The 19,615-nt window shown below is 43.5% G+C and overlaps 1 protein-coding gene across 2 annotated transcripts in view; it reads left to right on the top strand.

The window, feature by feature from the left end:
* The window catches only part of CD109 (CD109 molecule), a 129,109-nt gene that overhangs the window by 57,085 nt on the left and 52,409 nt on the right, over positions 1 to 19,615 (top strand). For both annotated transcript variants that reach the window (XM_074991009.1, XM_074991010.1), the window contains 7 exons: positions 6,929 to 7,025; positions 9,367 to 9,505; positions 9,674 to 9,783; positions 12,864 to 13,103; positions 15,733 to 15,834; positions 15,933 to 15,995; positions 17,170 to 17,346. In XM_074991009.1, the coding sequence (XP_074847110.1) occupies positions 6,929 to 7,025; positions 9,367 to 9,505; positions 9,674 to 9,783; positions 12,864 to 13,103; positions 15,733 to 15,834; positions 15,933 to 15,995; positions 17,170 to 17,346 (928 nt within the window). The remainder of the gene's footprint in view (positions 1 to 6,928; positions 7,026 to 9,366; positions 9,506 to 9,673; positions 9,784 to 12,863; positions 13,104 to 15,732; positions 15,835 to 15,932; positions 15,996 to 17,169; positions 17,347 to 19,615) is intronic.

The following is a 19,615-nucleotide window of genomic DNA, read 5'->3' as shown; positions in this document are numbered from 1 at the left end:
AAAATAAGCATAAATAGTTTTTCTTGGTACAGAAATTTAATAAAAATGTAATTTAAAATAAGAAATAGAATAAACAAAACAAATTTAATGTGAAGGATGATGCTGTATTTTCTTCACAAGTTGGGAAATCTTAGGTTTGAGAGATGAATGAGTGCAACTGAAATTGTTTTCAAGATCCAGTTGATTCCTTTGTTTGGTTTTTATTGTGACTAAACTTTGAAAAGCTTTTTGCACAGAGGTTTGTCGACAAAAATGGAAGAATGATATTTAGTGTTTCGCCAACTTTCAGGTAAATTGGGAAATACTTTATCCAAAATTCCCCCAAACTTGAGTTTTCAAAAATATCTTTCACACTTGAATTGTATTTCATTTCATTTCTTGTTATTCCGATATGTCTGGCAGTGAATCAATGTCAATGTTGTACGGATTACATACTAATTTATGAAGAAAAGTTGTCTGGAAAATAGCGGATGAATTCGTCAACAAGGTAGTCCAGATGAAACACAATTTTGTTCTTCACATACTCTTTACAAAGTTCTTGGAAACCTTCGTTTTCAGTGAGTGATGGACATGTTGGAAAACAGGAAAAATTAGGTGTCTGAGGTTGCCTTCGATGTTTTCAAAGCTGGATTGTTTCCATAAACACTTTGATGGCATCGTGGTGTGCTTCCATGTTTGGAGCATTGTTTCCTTGCAGCTTCAAACTAAGATTGTTCAGAAATTCAGAAATGTCCATGAGGTACGCCAGTGAAAGTTGAAATGTTTGGTCTGTAAATGCGTGATATAACTTTTTTTTCCCTGTTGCTTGAGGAAGATTTCCACCTCATCTTTCAGTTTGAATAATCTTGAAAGCGTGTTCTGTTTGCAAAGCCATCTACCTCCGTGTGAAACAGAAGAGTTTTATGATCTGCTCCCAAATCTGTGCAAAGAGCTGCAGAAAGTCTCATATTTAAAGCACTTTTCTTCACAAAAAGGACAACTTTGATGGCCAAATTCAATGAGTCATGTAGGTCATCTGGAAGGGTTTTAGCAGCCAACGCTTGTTTGTGTCTGACGCAGTGAGTTGTGGTTACAGCTATGTCACAAATCCAGAGTGAGAGAAGAGCATTTCTGGAACACCGTCTGTGCTTACACCAATCAGTTTTTCTCATGTAAGTCCATTTCAAAAAAGTTGGAAATTATTTTTCATAGCATCAGAAGCCTTTGACGTGGTCGTCAGTTCCTTCAAAAAAAGCAGTTCTTTCACAGATCCATTGTTAATGAATCAACTGTAGACAAGCAGCTGACAGCATTGTACTATGTCAGTGGTATCGTCGCACTGAATTGTGAAAAAAGGAGAAACTTTCACCGCCTCCACAAGTTCAAGGTCATTGACGTGATGTTTCATGGAATTGTCGGAAAGTGAAACTTCTTATATTTTTTTTTCTTGCCTTTGGCACCAAGTACAATATCAACTGCTTTCAACCAGGAGGGCTTCACAAGAGTTTCTGCTATTATGTGTGCTTTCTTGGCTTTAGCGATGAGCAATGACAGTTCATAAGATGCTTCTGCCACTTTGGCTAATGCTTGATGAAAAGCTCTAGTAGTGTCCAGCTTCATGTGTTTCAAATTTTGAAGTTTAGCAGCAAAAAACTCTTTTAGTTTGTCTTTCAAAGCACTGTGGTTCTTCATCAAGTGTCACTCAAGACAACTAGGTCCCAAAGCATCATTGCTGAGAACTGAGTGGCATAGTACACACTGAGGATAATCGATCCTGTTTTTTCCATGATGGGGAAACCATATTAATATAGTTTTCATCATACTTCCTTTTCTTAATCGCAGCCATAATATATTAATAAAAAACCCTATAAAATAATTTTCCTGATTTGTGAATAAATTTAACAGATGCAAATTAATTTAAGTTATCAAAAATGTATATTTACAACTACTATTATGTATCAAAACAAAAAAAGCAGTCCAGTAGCACTTTAAAGACTAACAAACTAATTTATTAGGTGATGAGCTTTCATGGGACAGACCCACTTCTTCAGACCATAGCCATACCAGAACAGACTCAATATTTAAGGCACAGAGAACCAAAAATAGTAATCAAGGTTGACAAATCAGAAAAATAGTATCAAGGTGAGCAAATCAGAGAGCAAAGAGGTAGAAGTGGGGGCGGGGAATCAAGAATTAAATAGCCAAGTATGCAAAAGAGCCCCTATAATGAGCTAGAAAATTCCCATCCCTGTTACCACATTAACACGTGGTTTGAACCGGGATGGGAATTTTCTAGCTCATTATAGGGGCTCTTTTGCATACTTGGCTTTATCTAATTCTTGACTACACCTCCCCTCTCCAGCCTCTCTGCTCTCTGATTTGCTCACCTTGATAATATTTTTCTGATTTGTCAACCTTGATTACTATTTTTGGTTCTCTGTGCCTTAAATATTGAGTCTGTTCTGGTCTGGCTATGATCTGAAGAAGTGGGTCTGTCCCACGAAAGCTCATCACCTAATAAATTAGTTTGTTAGTCTGCTGTTTTTTTGGTTTTGATATTATATAGACTAGCATGGGTATCTCTCTGTTAGTATTATGTGTGGACGTGTACTGCCCTATCTATATATACATCCCTCCACCAGTCCAGCAAGTATCCAGTCTTGCGCAGTGAGATAACCACTTCCATGATAGAACAGTTTTGAACACCCGTGCAAGCAAGCTAGGAAGTTCTAAAAAATTCCATTGCTTTCTACATCATTTTTCGGCTTCTCCACCAACTGAACCGGCACTCCTACGTGTTGAAAGGCAAAAAAATTAAAAAATGTTCACATTTTGTGGTATGTATTTTAACAATTAAAATTTTTTTCCTGTGATAAATTTTTCTTTTGGTATTAAAATTCAGTGCTTTTTTCCTCGGAAAAAAGGTGCTGGAACTCAAGCCCCAAACTGAACCCCCACACTGGGGCTCCAGCCCACTGCCAGGCTTTAACCCTCCCACCCCCTCCACAGCCCCAAACCACCCCAAGAATTAACAACCCCTGCACCCTCAGCACCCTCTCCTTGCTCTAAATGAGTCCCTCCCCCTCCCCACAGAACCAGGAACCCCCAGCTCTAAATCAGTGCCCTCAGCCCCCACCAACTGAATGCCCTCCCCCTTCCACACAGCTAGGCACCCCCAGCCCTCACCCCTCCCTCCAAGTGAATGCCGACAAGTTACTTATGTTCTGCTGCAGGGGCCTCTCCAACTCAAGCTGCACTGGGCCGCCGGAGCTGTGCAAGTGCCATGCTGGGCCGGGCCTCCGCGATCACACCGAGCCTCAGGCGCTGGGGCAGAGCCACAGGACCCATGCTGGGACTGGAGGACTGCAGGACTCCCAGCTGGAGCCGTGCATGCGCAGAGCCAGGGGAGGGGGCGCTCCATGTGTGCAGCTCTACAGAGCCGCATTTCACCAACCCCCACTGCCCTATTCGCCACTGTGTGTGGTGGCGAATGGGAAGTGTAGCCCAGCCGCCTTGCAAAATGGCAGCTCCCCAAAACAAAGTGCTGGAACCAGGGCTGCCATTCTGGTGTTCCGGCATCTTTTTCCCCAGGGCTTCCATTTTTGAATGCGTCCATCCCCTCCCCGCCCACTCCATGCTTGCACGGCTCCTTCTGTCCCGGCATGGCACCTACAGCTCCATGCCGGGAGCCAGGCGGTTCTACTGCCTCAGCACCTGCAGCCCGGCATGGTTATGGAGCAGCCCCAGCGGCCCAGCCCAGTGTGGTGCAGCCTGGCACTTGCGTGGACCTGGCGCAGCTGTGCTTGGTGCAGCCCATGCTGCATCAGGGAGGTAAGTCGTAAGCATTCAGTTGGGGGCAGGGCTGGAGGTACCTGGCTCTGTGGAACAGGGAGGGCATTCAGGGGATGGGGACCTGGGGGTACTTGGCTTTGGGGAACAGGGAGGACATTCTGCTGGGGGGTGGGGTTGGAGGTATCTCGCTCTGGGGAACCGGGGGGCATTCAGTTGTGGGGGAGGCTGGAGGTACCTGGCCCTGGGAGACAGGGAGAGCCCCACTGGGGGGCAAGTTAAGCTGCCAGGGGGCAGTTAAGCTACCCAGGGGATGTGGCGGGCCCTGCTGGTGTGCGGCTAAGCCATCAGGGGGTGGTAAAGCCACCGGGGGAGGGGCCTGCCGGTGGGGGCAGCTTGAGCCCTGCTGGCAGGGGTGGTTAAGCTGCTGGGGGGATGGCTTGCGCCCTGCACATGGGGGGGCGTTAAGCTGCTAGAGGAGAGGTTGGGCCTCGGGGCAGGGTGAGTGGTGTGGGGCTTGAGTTTTGGCACCATTTTTTTTAGGGAAAAAAAGTACTGGCCGGAACGCTGTTCTGCTGAGTTCCGGCAGAATAAAAGCCCTGTGAAAATTTCACAGCCTCACGCCCCGCTTTGAATTTCTTTATGCCCAATCCCCAGGGCGGGCATGTCACACAGTTTGGGAACTGATGAACTAGAGAGTCCATGAATTTTGGCAACAGCAGAGTCCCTGTAATCTCTGTCGCATGAAAGGCACTCACGTTCAACAGAGATGGATGGACTTAGAAACCCATAAGACAGATACTTTGGTGTCTAGAATTTGCCAGTCAGAGGTGGAGTTCAATGTTGTGTAAACAGATTTACTTAACTCTTCCATTTAACTGTGATAGAATGTGAAAATGAGGAGTCCTGTAACACCTTAGAAACTGACGGATACATTAGGGCATAAGCTCTTGTGAGTAAAAACTACTTAATCGGCTGGAAGGGTTACAGTTGCAACCGATGGTATGAAGACATGTTTTGATTCGGTAGGATTCTGCCATCCGAATCCCTTGCAACACTGACATTTTGTTCATCCTAGCTGCCTGGTTTCCCCTCCAGTGATATTTTTATAACAATTTAAACATTATTTATTTATCTGGATTTAAAACATGCAAGGATTTATACTATCTTCAGATTTGTCAGTGTCTCCTTTTATCTTCTTAGTAATATTGCCAGATTGAGATAGGAAATATATGAGCATGTTGCCAAATGACTTCGTCAGTTGTAGGACTGAGGACGGCTGATTAGTGTAAATCATTATATTTTTTGGTCTTTCAACCTGTCCTCAAACAGTGTTTCTCACCCTTTTTTTTTGTGAAGTACCCCTTTTGAAAAAAAAAATTAAGTGCCTCCCAACTCCTCTTGTGTACCACCTAAGGGTACGCATATCACTGGTTGAGAAACACGGTTCTTGTTTGAAACAAGTGCCGTTCTACCTTTCCAGATACTGTACCCTTTTCAGGAGCCAGATTTGTATTGCATGCCACCAAGATACACCTCACTTAAAAACAACTTACTTACAAAACCATGAAAAAATGTCACAGAAGACTACTATGAAAACTTGCTGACTTTCTACCATCTTATTATCCAATAAACAAATTGGAATGAAAATACTGCACTTACTTTTCAGTGTAAGGCATATGAAACAGTAGAAACAAGTCATTGTCTGAACAAACTTTTCCTTTGTACTGCATTTTCTAGTGTTTTTCTGTAGCCTGTTGTAAAACTAGGCAAATATCTAGATGAGTAGATGTACCCCTGGAAGACCTTTGTGAACCCCCCAAGGGCACACATATCCCTGGTTGCGAAACACTGTTCTAAAAGTCTCAGAGAGGAAAATGTATTAGTCTGTATCTTCACAAAACAAAGGCCCTGTAGCACCTTAAAGACTAACAATATTATTTATTAGGTGATAAGCTTTTAGGAGACAGAGACTAGTTTTCATGCTCTGAAATGACTGTAGTTGCTGCGGAATGCTATTCTGAAAGTTATTCCTGGACCTAGTATCCCTATTGATATGTTTCCAGAGTCTCTGTTTTATAATCTCTGTAACGGTTGCCAGTGTAATTCCATATTGATTGTACAATGGCTAAATTGCTTACTTACAGGCTTACTAACAATAGTGGCCCAGAATCACTCTTTTGATTTGCTCTTCTTAATTTTCTTTGCTGTTGTTTGAGGTCGAAGTCTGATGTGCTATTTGTTTTTCCTAACCATAATCTGGAAGCATTTGTGGCAAAGCAGTTTGTTGTCCGTGCTTCGCAATGATTGGACTAAGCTTCCCAATGACATTCAAACCCCTGAATTTAAGCTTTTAGATTAAAACTGTAAAGGTTTGTTTACTGTTTTGAATTATGTTTGCTTTGTGGGATGCCTGGAAGCTTTGTCTGAAAGAATGCTGTATCAATTTATTACTTTGTGGTTACTCTTCCAGGCATATTTTAAAAATTAGGTAGGAATACAGTGGGGTATCCAGGTCCGTATTATCTCTATCTGGTAAATTCAGCGCAGTCCTTGACGGGCACACAAGACTCTCCCACACAGCTTTTAAACTCTTCCACACTACAGCTGGTGCCTACATTCACATTTTGTTCAGTAGTATTTTAAAAGCGGGACATTTTCTCCTTTGCTGTGCATTAGTTATAATTTTTATGAAATGACAAAATGTAAAAAGAGCTAAGGCCAAGTGTTGTTTTTGCTGTGGTTATTTTGAAATCGATTGGTCTCAGGTTCTACAGCACCTTGCTGTCCATGAACAGCGTTTTAAGATGATAAGGGACTTCCAGTGGCTTTGGGGAAAAAGGAGAGCACTTTCCACTTCTGTGCACATCTACCACCCACAGTTGGTGGGCTCGTGCCGTCGATGAAGATCAACACCATCAGACGCACATATGGTTTATTCTTCCGTCTTGTAAATTTGTCAGATCCAAAGCCATGTGATTAGTGTCCCTCTAATTATTTCCAGCTGCGTAAGGAATAAATTTAGTTATGTGCACGGAGGCATGTGTGGATGTGCACCACCCATTGAAACATGCTGCTGGCGGTGGCTGCCCCAATGCTCAGATTACAACGAATGCTGCATGCAATAATGGTTCATCTGATCTCTCTTGTCATGTTTCAGATACACTTACGGAAAGCCAGTGAGAGGAAGCGTAACAGTCATGTGCATTCCTGTGTCCTACTGGGGGAGAAAGAGAAATGTTACTAAAACATTAGAGGTGAGTCTTTGTTGACAGTGTGTACAGTCTTTATCAATGTAAGTGCAGACAAACACCTGGCTATTCTCCCCCTGGTTAACCAACCCTCTCTTTTATCTGACACCACCTGAGGCAGTGTGGGATGAAACGTAATGTTTGATAACTGGCGGCCTGGATAATCCCCCCACAGCTCTGTGCAGCTGGGAGCATGCTCTGAGCAGCCAGCAGCCCCACAGGGGCCAGCAGTGGCTCCCTGCCCAGGGTGGCTGAGGCTCCACATGAGTTGGGGGGTGGTGGCTCACCTGGGGCGGTACAGGCTTTCCACCCAGGGAGCTGGCCAGGGGAAGCCGGCAGCCAACCCAGGGCCAGCCAGGGCTCCCTTCCCTGGGCCAGCTGGGATTCTCCTCCCCGGGGTCAATTGGCTCTGTGCCCCAGCTGCCAGGGCTCTGCGCCCCAGGCCCAGCGGCAGGTCTGCACCCTAGGGTCAGTCACGGCTCCGTGCCCCGGTGTTGGTCGCGACTCTGTGCCCCGGGGTCGGTTGCGGCTCCATGCCCCAGGGTCGGTCGCGGCAGCTCTGCACCCCGGGGTCAGTCGTGGTTCTGTGCCCTGGGCTCAGTGGCAGCTCTGTCCCCCCGGGGTCGGTTGTGGCTCCACACCCCAGGCTCAGCGGCAGCTCTACACCCTGCGGTTGGTTGCGGCTCCATGCCCCAACTGCCAGGGGTCTGTACTGGGGCAGTGGGGAGCTGGCCAGGGGCAGCCAACAGTCTGTCCCTGGCCAGCAGGTATGCCCAGCCAGCAGTGCTGATCAGTGGGGAGCTGCCTCCTGGGAGCTGGGCCGGGGCAGCTGGCCGTCCATCCCAGGAGTCAGCCCCCAGCAGCCAAATGTGATCATTTAAAAAGGGGCACAGGCAGCTCCCCACCTCCACAACCTTCCCCTCCATGACGCCCCAACCCACCCCCGCTTGTCCAACATTTTTGGGCATCTGAGCATCGGTCAGTCCCATTTATGTTGGATAAACAGGGTTTTACTACACTTGGCTTCTTCAGCCACTTCTCTGCCAAGATGGACTCTTGGAATAAACCTTCAATGACAGGAACAATTATTGACACATTGGGAATCCTTTCTCCTGTTGCCTCCTATTGTATTGCTCACACACTGCTCTTTGCTGGTTCTCCCATTCTCCTGGGATAAGCCAAGCCAAGCCTTTTTCCATACCACTTCCTGCACATGTAGTATCTTCCTGACTCTGAGCCAGTCATCCACATTCTTCTTCACAGCCTTCATCTATAGTTGTGTAAAGGCTGATGACACAGTAAAGGCTGATGCACCCGTATCATCAGCAGGAGGGAATGAACCTGTGACCTTTGGGGCTAAAGCTCTGTGCTCTACTACATGAGCTAAAACCTAGTAGGCTCTCAGCCAAGCCTGTAGAGCAGAGACTTCACTCTGCTTGCCAGTAGTTTCAGTGTGTGTTACAGTTGCTTCTTCCTGTAACTCTTCCCTTGCTGGTCTCTATACCTGGACCGTTTTCTTTCTAACATTTAAATGCATTCAGTAAATTGAAAAGAAAAAGCCAACAGAAATTCCCTCACCCTTTTATGGGACTAAGATGTATGTATTTTATCTCACTTAAGGTGTGTGCAGCAATCAGTATATTGGGGCCCCTGTCATGATCATACACCTGGATAATATCACATACAGATATTAATAACTGGTACACATATTTTACAGTCTTTCATCATTGTAACCTTTGTCTTTCTATTGATTTCTGTTTAGTTCATTTACTACAATTTCTCACTATACTGTTTATCAGGAGATACGCAGTATATTCTTCAAAGAGTTTCAGTTAAGAGGAGACACTGTGGTAATCTAATCTGATCTCTTGAATAACAAAGGCCAAATATTTGATTTAGTAATTCTTGCATCAGTACCATGTCTTTCAGCCGAGTTAGGTTAAATATTTCAGAGAGACGTGTAATCTTGATTTAAAGCCTTCCAGTGATGGCAGACTGCCTCCTTTTACAGGATCCAGTTCTAAGCTTCTTGGGCATGAATCCTTCGGTTTGTATTTCACTATAAAACGCCATGCAATAATATTATGGCAGTTTATATATAATGAATATTCACAATAAAACATCAAAATCAGTCTGTTATTGATGAATCAAGAATCCTGAGTGCTAAAACAAAGTGTTAATATCTTTATTCATGAACTTGAATGATAGTTTTGTACTGAGGAAACTACCAAGTTTAACTAGAAATAATGGATGAAAAAAGTTTTCCTAATTTAACTGCCTTGAGTTTTGATGATTCCATTGGAGAAAATCCAGTGAAACAAATAAGGTGTTTATTTTCTTTTTATAGATAAATGGATCTGTGAACTTCACTTTTAGCTACTTAGAGTTTGAAAACCTAACCCCGGCTCAAAACACACAGTATCAGCAAGACATAGTTTACAGAGGGCCAACAGAAATTATAGCTGTAGTTACAGAAGCACTTACAGGTATGTTACTTATGAATGATCAAATAACAACAATGTTAATCGAGGTGTTTGGAGTTTATGTTTGAAATACAGGAGAGTTTTATCAGTAAAACAAAAAGCCAGGAGAAGCCTTTCGAAAGAATTATACATGAAATCTTGTCTTTTGAACATTAATGATTTCTCCAACAGGAATCAGTCAGAATGCAAGCACCACTGTATTTCCAAAGCAGAATGACTACATCATTGACTTTTCTGACTATGCTAAAGTTCTAAAGCCTTCTCTGAACTTCACAGCTACTGTAAGTTCTTCTCTTTCATTATGGTTTGTTCGTCAGGATAGTTCTTGTGCAAGAAAAATAATCTGTGTTCCTTGCTGGCTCTGCTTAGCTAAAAATGTCCTCTTAGGTGTAAGGGGAATTTAAATATTTTCTAAGGACACGTCTTATTTGATCACTTTTTTCATCATCTTCCTTCGTGATAGCAATTTCAGCATGGCTGAGTCTACACTAGCAAGGTCTTTTGGAAAATCAGGCCCTTTTTTGAAAGAACATGCAGAGTGTCCACACATACAATGCTCTTTTTCTATCTGGAAGCCCTCTTCTGCTCCCAGATCAGGAAGAGTGCCTCCTTTCAAAAGCCTCCTTTGAAAAAAGCACGTGTAGGCACTCCTCAAGCCCTTTTTTCAAAAGAGTGGTCCTCATGGCGCCGGATTTTTCAATCCCGGGCCCGTTATTTTGAAAGAGCAGGAGCTGTGTGGCTGCTCTCTGTCGAAAGAGTGGATCAGTCTTTTGATCTGCTTTTTTGTTTGTGGATGCGCTCTTTTGAAAGAAGATCTTCTGGAAGACCATCTTCCATAAGATTGCAGTAGTATAGATGTGACCCATGACTGTCATTAGCATTAGAAAGTTACAAAGTAATAAGAAGTGTTGTAGAACTTGGCTCTGGTACATGGGATATATTTAGAGATGGTTGGTAAGAAGCTCTTGAAGAAAAGAGATTTTTCACGAAGTCTTTTGAATTTGTATCAGGGCCAATTATTTGTCATCTTGATACCATATTTTTGTTCAGTCAGAACTCTGTAGCTCAGGGTTGGGCAATAATTTTTTGATGGGGGGCACTCCAAGTGTTTGGTAAGTGGTCAATGGCTTCATTTTCCTATGGAGTGGGTGCGAGGTCTGGGGCAGAGGTTGGGTTCAGAAAGGAGCTTGGGATAGGGACCTGGGTTTCAGGAGAGAGTAGGAGGTCTGAGGGGGAGTTTGGATGAAGGAGAGGGTTGTGATCTGGGGCAAGGGATTAGGGTGTAGGGTTTGGAGAGAGGATAGATGTAGGAGAGGATTCTGGCTTGCGGGAGGGATGTAGACGTGGATGAAGGTTCTGGAATGGAGTTGGGGTACAGGACAGGGTGCCAGAGGTAGGCTCTGGCTGGAAGGCATTTACTTAAGCAGCTCCCAGCCAGCAGCACTCTCAGGCAGGCTTACAGGCTTGCTAGCAGCCCTTGACAACTCCAGGTGGCTCTTTGTGCTGTGGAGGAGTCTTCATGTGCTGCCTGCACTGCCAGCACAATCTGGAAGCAGGCCAATGGAGCAATTTTTGCTGGGGGCAGTGCAGAGAGCTACAGGGAGCAGCCAGCTGTGGGCCAGATTAAAAGGCTTGGCAGGCTGGGTCTGGTTTGCGAACTGTATCTTGCTCACCTTTGCCATAGCTAGTTTTGAATTTTTAATAATTCTGTTAGCTAATGCATTGCATACTTTAACTATTGTATGCTTATTATTTAACATTCAGCTGTTTTATAGAATCTCATACAACTCGTTTATCCAAACACCTTCTTCTGTAAAAATCTCTGCTTTCTGGAATTGGGTCCCCACTGTTTTCCCTTTTATCTAAAACCCTGTCATCTGACTACGTCTGATGCTCCCGTTTCTAGATAGATAAAAGGGCTTATACTGTATGACACAATGTAAGCATTTAACAGGCAACCACATCTGCACCATGTAAAAAGACAATACTTTAAAGTTTGGTGAAATGAGCCAACATGAAGCTGTAAAATCTTGAATCTAGGCGGATAAGTGACAAATGCTGAATATGCACATTCACAGCAGACCAGTTCGAATCTCACCATTTAACTGAAGGCTGTGGCCTCAAAACAAGTGTCTCTGGCTTTCAGTTCTTCTTCCTTGCAATCCTGTCAGTTTGCTCCCAGCACTCAACCACCTGATCCTTCCACGGAAGACACAGGGGAAGTTGGTACCAATGCTAAGCAGCTGACAAGCGAGGAGAGGGAATGTCAGCTGTCTGCACATAAAAAGCAGCTGCTGCTAAGTGGTGCTCTGAATATAAGGAAGGCAAATTAATGGACTCAGGGTTGAGGGAGAATTAACAGTTTGGTGGAAGGGAAGGACTTTTAGATGAGGGCTGGAGAGAGAGGAAGTGCAGGGGACTCAGGGATGAATGTTTGTCGTGTGGGATGGAGTAGAGACTAATGTGCTATGGAGGAAGTAAATTGATGGATCTGAAGTGAGGTTGTGCACTGGAGGTGCCTGTTTTGAGACTTTATGCAAATTTGTACAGATCCTTTTCCTCAGGCTTTTTGGTGAGCCCATGTCAGAATCAGCTCTGTTCCCTCTATGCATGAGAGAGACATTGGATAACTGTTGTCACAACTGGTGGTCAATGTGCATACTTAGCTGTGGGGTGCTGTGGTGCTTTCACTGAAGCACTAGTCATGTTCACAGGTTGAAAAGGGAGAAATTGCCCATCCTGCCTGCTGTGTTTTGCTCCCCATTCCATTTACCCGTCAGAGTCGGAAGGGATCTTGAGAGGTCATCTAGTCCAGGCCCCTGTGTGAGACAGAAAGAAGTACATCTAGATAGAGATCCGTCCAAACTGTTACTATAAAACTCCAGTGATGGGGATTCCACACTCCCCTGGGAAGTCTCTTACAGTGCTGAAATATCCTTACAGTTAGAAGTGTTTCTTATATTGAACCTAAATCTGCTTGCTTCAGATTAGGCCCATAGCTTTTTGTCCTACCTTGAGTGGACAGGGAGGCATTGTCTTTCTTATAACATCCTACAACATATTTGAAGACTGCTATCGGATCCCTTCTCAGTCTTTTTTTTTCTCAAGATTAAACATGACCATTTTTTTTTGACCTTTTATCAGTTTTGTTGTTCTTCTCTGGACACTTCCTGGGTGAAGTCTCAGACTTGGAATTTGATTTATGAAGCTGAGTTGACATGATGGACATTACAAATCTGAAGATAAATGTGGCTGGGAAAATATAATCATGTCATAAAAAAAAATGAATGGTTATGTCTTAAAAAGCCTGAGTTTGCGCTGTAGCCTGTCTCATGGACACTTTTTTGTGTTTTCTTATTAGCTAAAAGTAACACGTTCTGACAACAATCAGCTGACGGCCGAAGAGAGGCAAAATTTTGTCACAATCACTGCAGAACAGTCAGACACAGTTCTTCACCATGCTGAGTTCTCTATGTACCAAAATGAAGCTGTACGTCAGAGAAATGAGACCATGCATATCCTAAATTACACTGTCCCGGAAAATGGAATTATTTACATTGAAGTTCCAGTTCTGGCTAATACAAGGAGTTTGCTTATTAAGGTATTGTTTACATCATGAAACTCAAAGCATTAATCCACGTAATCCACAGAATGGGACTGAAGTGAGTTCTCAGCAGTACATGGCTTCTGCAACAGCTAGTGTGAGGAGCAATTATTTATTGTTTGTTTTATAATAGCATCTAGTCCACTCTCCCAGATATAGTAAGAGATGGCATCTACATGGAATATGCAAGGCAGACAATGGATGGGAGATGAAAAAGGTACAGAAAGGTGAACGGCTCACTCAGGCTACGTCTACACGTGAAGCCTACATCGAAGTAGCCTATTTCGATGTGGCGACATCGAAATAGGCTGTTTCGATGAATAACGTATACACGTCCTCCAGGGCTGGCAACGTCGATGTTCAACATCGACGTTGCGCAGCACCACATCGAAATAGGCGCAGCGAGGGAACGTCTACACGCCACAGTAGCACACATCGAAATAAGGGTGCCAGGCACAGCTGCAGACAGGGTCACAGGGCGGACTCAACAGCCAGCTGCTCCCTTAAAGGGCCCCTCCCAGACACACTTGCACTAAACAGCACAAGATCCACAGAACCGACAACGAGTTGCAGACCCTGTGCATGCAGCATGAATCCCCCGCTGCAGCAGCAGCATCCAGAAGCCCTGAGCTAAGGGCTGATGCACACGGTGACCATAGAGCCCCGCACGGGCTGGAGAGAGAGCGTCTCTCAACCCCCCCAGCTGATGGCTGCCATGGAGGACCCCACAATTTTGACATTGCGGGACGCGGATCGTCTACAAGGTCCCTACTTCGACGTTGAACGTCGAAGTAGGGCGCTATTCCGATCCCCTCATGAGGTTAGCGACTTCGACGTCTCGCCGCCTAACGTCGAAGTTAACTTCGAAATAACGCCCGACGCGTGTAGCCGCGACGGGTGCTATTTCGAAGTTAGTGCCACTACTTCGAAGTAGCGTGCACGTGTAGACACAGCTTCAGTGTCATACAGTAAGTCAGTGGCAGAGCCAGAAATGGAAGCCAGGTCTTCTGTTTTTTGGGCTAGTACCTTATCCACCTGACTGTGCTGTCACAGTTCTGCTCCTCATGTGGGAGCAGAAGAGGAGGGAAGGTATAAGTCTAGTTGTATCTCAGGTGATTCCCTATTTGTTCATTTGCATAGCTCCCTTGGTGAAGGGCACAGTGAATACTGTTCTCTCTGAGAAGGGTAAGGGAGAAAAAGGCAATAAGAGCAGGGATTAATATTCTGGACAAGGCCATGTGTAGGGACAAGCTGCTGAGATGTTTGGAACATTTAGAGTGTACCTAGTTTGAATCTGAGTTATCTCACAACCTGTAGCTGTTTCTGTATGAAGTTCCTGGGGTCCAGTTCTGCTGTAAATCATACCTCTGGACTTCAGTGGGAGTTACTCTGCGTTTATATCAGCAGAACTGAATGGAAACAGGCCACAATGGATGCGTCTACACTTGCATTCCTCTTTTGAAAGAGGCATGCAAATGGGGGAAATTGAAAATGCAAAATGAGGAGCATATTTGCATAGTTGGTGCCTCATTTGCATATTTTTATTTCAAAAGAGCTTCTTTCGAAAGAAGAAAACCAGTGTACACGCTGCTCTTTTGCAAGGAAACCCCATCTTTGAAAGAATCCTTCTTCTCATTAAATAAAGGGAAGAAGGATTCTTTCGAAGATGGGGTTTACTTTCAAAAGAGCAGCGTGTACACTGGTTTTCTTCTTTTGAAAGAAGCTCTTTTGAAATAAGAATATGCAAATGAGGTGCCAAGTAGGCAAATACACACCTCATTTGCATTTTCAATTTCCCTCATTTGCATACCTCTTTCGAAAGAGGAATGCAAATGTAGATACACCCAATGTGAATAACTGTAGTTAATACAAACTAATGAGAGATATGACCCACCACAGAAGTAAGAATGCTGTTAATGGTATTGCTTTAAAAAATCTGAAAGCTAATGAGCACTCAGTTGCTCACTGAGTCATTCCTTTAAGTAATATGCTGTGCATAAGCACTATGACAACCATTTCCTTTCTTAAGGGCCTTTCCTAGGGTCCCTACAGTTTTGTTGGTTAAAATATTGTAATCTGTAACCCCTTTGCAAAACCTGAGTGCTTGCTCAGAGCCTGTGGGCAGCTGACCTGATGAGAATGACAGAACATATGGGGAGCAAGGATCAATGCCTCTCAAGCCAGTCATGTTGCCAGTTTCCTTTCCCACCACTTCAGGTAGGACGGCCAGGAAACCAGAAGTCTTCTAGTTTCTCAAGGTTTTTATAGGCTTACGGTTGTTGAAAACTGTCACCCGTTTTGTAAACTTGCTGCAGAGCTGCACCTAGCCTTGCTGAACTGCTGCGAAAATGAAAGAAGCACTTAGCGTCACGTCATCGCTCTAATCTGTCAAGCTAGTCCCGAGGGCACCTTCCAGCCCACACTCTTCATCATGAATTTACCCATCCTCCACCCATGCCACCTGTCTTGTTTTTTCACTTTGATAATGTGGCCACCCTAACGGTATTGAAACAGCGGGTGTGTGTTACATATTGTATGACACAGAATGAAAATGTAATGACAGCATGTGCATGAGCATGAAATAGAACTTATAATTCTAGCAACAGAATTATTTATTGTTTTACAGGCTAGTTTTCTTGATAGTGAAAATAACATAGTGATTCATGGTGTATTCAACTCCCCCAGCATGACTTATCTCCAGATAAAAAAGCCAAGACAAGATGTAAAGGTAACACATATTCATATGCAATTGTATTTACCAATAAAACATTACTGTCAGGTATTCACTGTGGATACTTATTTATCCCAATCCTGTTATTTCTCTAGGCTGGAATTCCTTTTGAGCTGAGTGTTGCAAGCAACAAGCCAATAAAGGAGATCAGTTATCTGGTAAATTGCTTGATTGTTACGAACCTGGGATAAATTCAAATGAATAAAAAAAAAGGAGGTTAAATATTTGACATTATTATTTTTTGCTCAGTAAAAAGAGTGGATCCAGTCCTTACTTACGATTTGCTTAGCCCTTACTTGCAGGGAGAACCATTGTCTGTCCTCTTGGAGCTGTCTAGGAGAAACCACACTGCTGTTCTTTTAAAGGAGGCAGTGTGTTCCCCTCTCTGACAGGCCAGTTCTGTTAGCTGATGAGTATTAGCAGCAGTGCCAGATGTCACCAATTAGATTGTGCCCGTGTATTGGTCAGGTATGCATTTTTAGCCCCACGACCCCAAGCATCTAAACGGGGTCAGAGCAAAAGTTAATCCCTGACAATCAATATGCTTGTTGTTAGATGTTTGGATTTCCATTAAAAGTGACTTTAGAATTGTACATTTGACCTGCAACACTAGAAATAGATTTGTGCCTCTTCTTTAGAATGTAGAAAACCTCTCTTTCTTTTGACAAACGCTTTGGAAATTTGTGTTAAGTATGGGGTTTATTGGTTTTGCTGGGCAAGACTAGCAGTCTGAAGTGTATGTTTGGTGAGCTTTCCTAGCATGGAAAGGAAGAATGGTGTTGACATATTAACAAAAGCAGACCTTTACCTTCAAATGTTTATAGGGATGCTGTCTGAAATCTTAAAAGAGATGATCAGAAAACAGGGAAAATGTCTTGATTTTTTTTAAGTTCTCCCACTTTTTTCAAAACATTTGAAAAATTTCGACTAGCTCTAGATGTTACAAACAGTTCCCTTCGCATTTTAGATGGTCTATTTAATATCATTTCCCTTCTCAATTAGATTTCAGTTGCTTGATATCTTTGATGTCATATGTCGTGTTCCTATTAGTTCACAGTTATAACTAGTCATAATTCTGTAAGTTCATTAGTTGTCCAGAGAGGGTGTCCCAGAAAAAAAAGTTGGTTCAAATGCAGAAAAATCCATTTTCCCTCTCCTCTATCTTTCCCCTAAAAAAACAACCAGCCTTTTCAGCACTTCTCCAAAAAACGGGCACCTGCAACCGTTAGACAAAAATACAGGTATCTTTAAATTTAATAGCAAAACTTGGGAAAATTTGTGACTGTAACACAGTATCTTATCATAACGTGGACATTTTATTTTTCCTTTTAGGTAGTTGCTAAGGAGCAGATTGTGGCTGTAGGCACAGAGGTTTTAACAACTTTCACTTTAAAACCAGAAAACTCCTGGGCTCCTGTGGCATGGGTACATATCTTCTACATTGATGAGAATGGGGAAGTTGTAAACGATGCCCTGTCTCTGTCTGTTCAGCCTACCCTTGAAAACAAGGTAGTATATCAAAGACTGTTTTCGAGATAACTTTCTTCATGTGTCTTACATAGGAGGTATTAGTTGAGAATGGAGGCTCTGTAGATACAAAAATTGTCCCCAGTGCAGGCCTGATTCAAAGCCCACTGATTTCGGTGGAAGGATTTCTACTCATTTCATTGGCATTTGATTCAGGCCCCAAGTGAAAGACTGTTTGGGGAGACATAGGGAAGATACTAGTAATGGAGTAAAGAGTGGCGCTGACAGCCAGCATGAGCCCTGGAGCAATGTGGGCGGGGTGCCTGCTCTGTATGCTGGAAGGGTAGAGCCAAAGGCAGCCAGACTTCGGTGCTGTCTGGACTGCAGCTCTGGGGCCATCACTCCCACTCCCTTACAGCAGCACAAAGCCAGAGCAGCGTTGCCACAGCACTTCAAAGGGGCTCAGGGCTTCAGGCCCTTTGAAACACTGGGACCAGGGAGCAACTGCCCCCTTAGTCCCTCCATCAGTGGTTCTGGGAGCAAAGCAGGAGGGAGTTGTTTCAACTATGATTTCACCAGAGTTGCACCAGAGAGAGTTTCAGAATGGCTCTGGGCAGAAAGCGTAGTCCTCTCAGGGGAGCAATACTCCCAGTTGGGATATGACTCCAGAAGGCAGAAAACACTGTGGACTGAATATGTTCTACTGTCCAGAAAGGAACCAGACTGTGGAGAGCCTGCATAGAAGGGTTGTTTACATCTCCTTCCATGAGCTGAGAATCTCTTGGTGGCAGCACAGAAGTGGCATTTGGGACAGGATTGGCCCATGGACATTTTTCTCCTGTTCAGTGGCATTCATTGGCTCAAAGGGAGAATGTGATCCTTGGATGCATAAGCTGGGGAATCTTGAATAGGAGTTGGGAGGTTACTGTACCCTGGTATTTGGCACTGGTGAAACTTCTGCTGGAATACTGTGTCCAGTTCTGATCTCCAGAATCCAAGAAGGATGTGGCTAAATTGGAGAGGGGTCAGAGATTAGCCACTAGAATGATTAAAATATTAGCCAACATGACTCACAGAAGCTCAATCTATTAAGTTTAACAAATAGAAGGTTAAGGGGTGACGTGGACCTACATGAAAAACAAGTATCAGATAAAGATACGTAGTCTAATGGCTGGAAGTTTAAGGCAGACAAGTTCATACTGGAAGTAAGGCATAAATTTTTAATAGTGAGGAAAATTAACCATTGGAATAGTAATGGGTTGTCCAACACTGGCAATTTTAAAATTAGAATTGGATGTTTTTCTCAAAGATAGTCAATAGGAATTATTTTGGGGAAGTTTTATGTCCTGTGTTATAGATGGTCACACCGGACTTCTCTAGTTTTGGAATCCATGAATATGCTAACAATGCTTTCTGAAACCAGGAATCAGGTGGAAGTTGATTTAACTCTTGCTTGTGAATTGGTTAGCTATCCTCCACTCTCTTCATGATACTATCCATCCTCAGGGGCTGAGCATTTTTGTGGTGTTACAAAGAGGTTGTGTGGCCAGGTGATCAGAAAGTTGCAGTTCATGGTCTACATACGACACATTCTTGTACAATTTTAATGCTGTGTGAGAAGCCTATTTTTCTTTTAAAAATCAGTAAATTAAAATTAACAGTCCAGAAAGGAAATGTAGCTGAGAGCTAAAACTCAGATGTTTAAAATCAGAAACAGGAGAAGATATTTGACATCAACGGTGCTAGATTAGGCTCCTAATAAAGCTCATTGTATACTTTATATTATGGAGCTAGGGCCCATTCTTGCAACACTTAAATAAAGACTAGTGATGTGAGCGTGGGTTTGCAGGAACGGGTCATTAAAGATGAGAGAACTTGAAAGATGAGAGAACCAGACAAACTTAAATACCGAGATATGGGAAATTTGGGAAAATGAGTTAATGGGAATTAAATATCAACCTCATGGTTTCAGCCACTGAAAACTCCAGATGTGGAACCCAATGGGATGTAAAGAACAATCTTCAAAGCTGCAAAAATTCCAAGCTACTTCCACTTCTCTTTGTGCGGGTTAGCTATTGAAATGTCCTAAGTACAGCAGAAACATGAACAGTTATTCTTGTTTTGGCATTTCTTTTCAATAAATAATTGGGCAACAATATAATTTATCATGTGACCCACACCCAACTCTCTTCTTGAATCAGTCTGTTGTCCTTTTTACAATATAATAAACAGTGATAAGTATATTTTTTTAGCCATTGATAGTGTGTTTGAGACTGGCCCAGACTTTTCACAATGAATATAGTGCCATAAA

Source organism: Carettochelys insculpta, chromosome 3 (genome assembly GCF_033958435.1).
Source record: "Carettochelys insculpta isolate YL-2023 chromosome 3, ASM3395843v1, whole genome shotgun sequence".
Lineage (NCBI taxonomy): Eukaryota > Metazoa > Chordata > Testudines > Carettochelyidae > Carettochelys > Carettochelys insculpta.
This window is presented reverse-complemented; position numbering and strand designations above follow the sequence as displayed.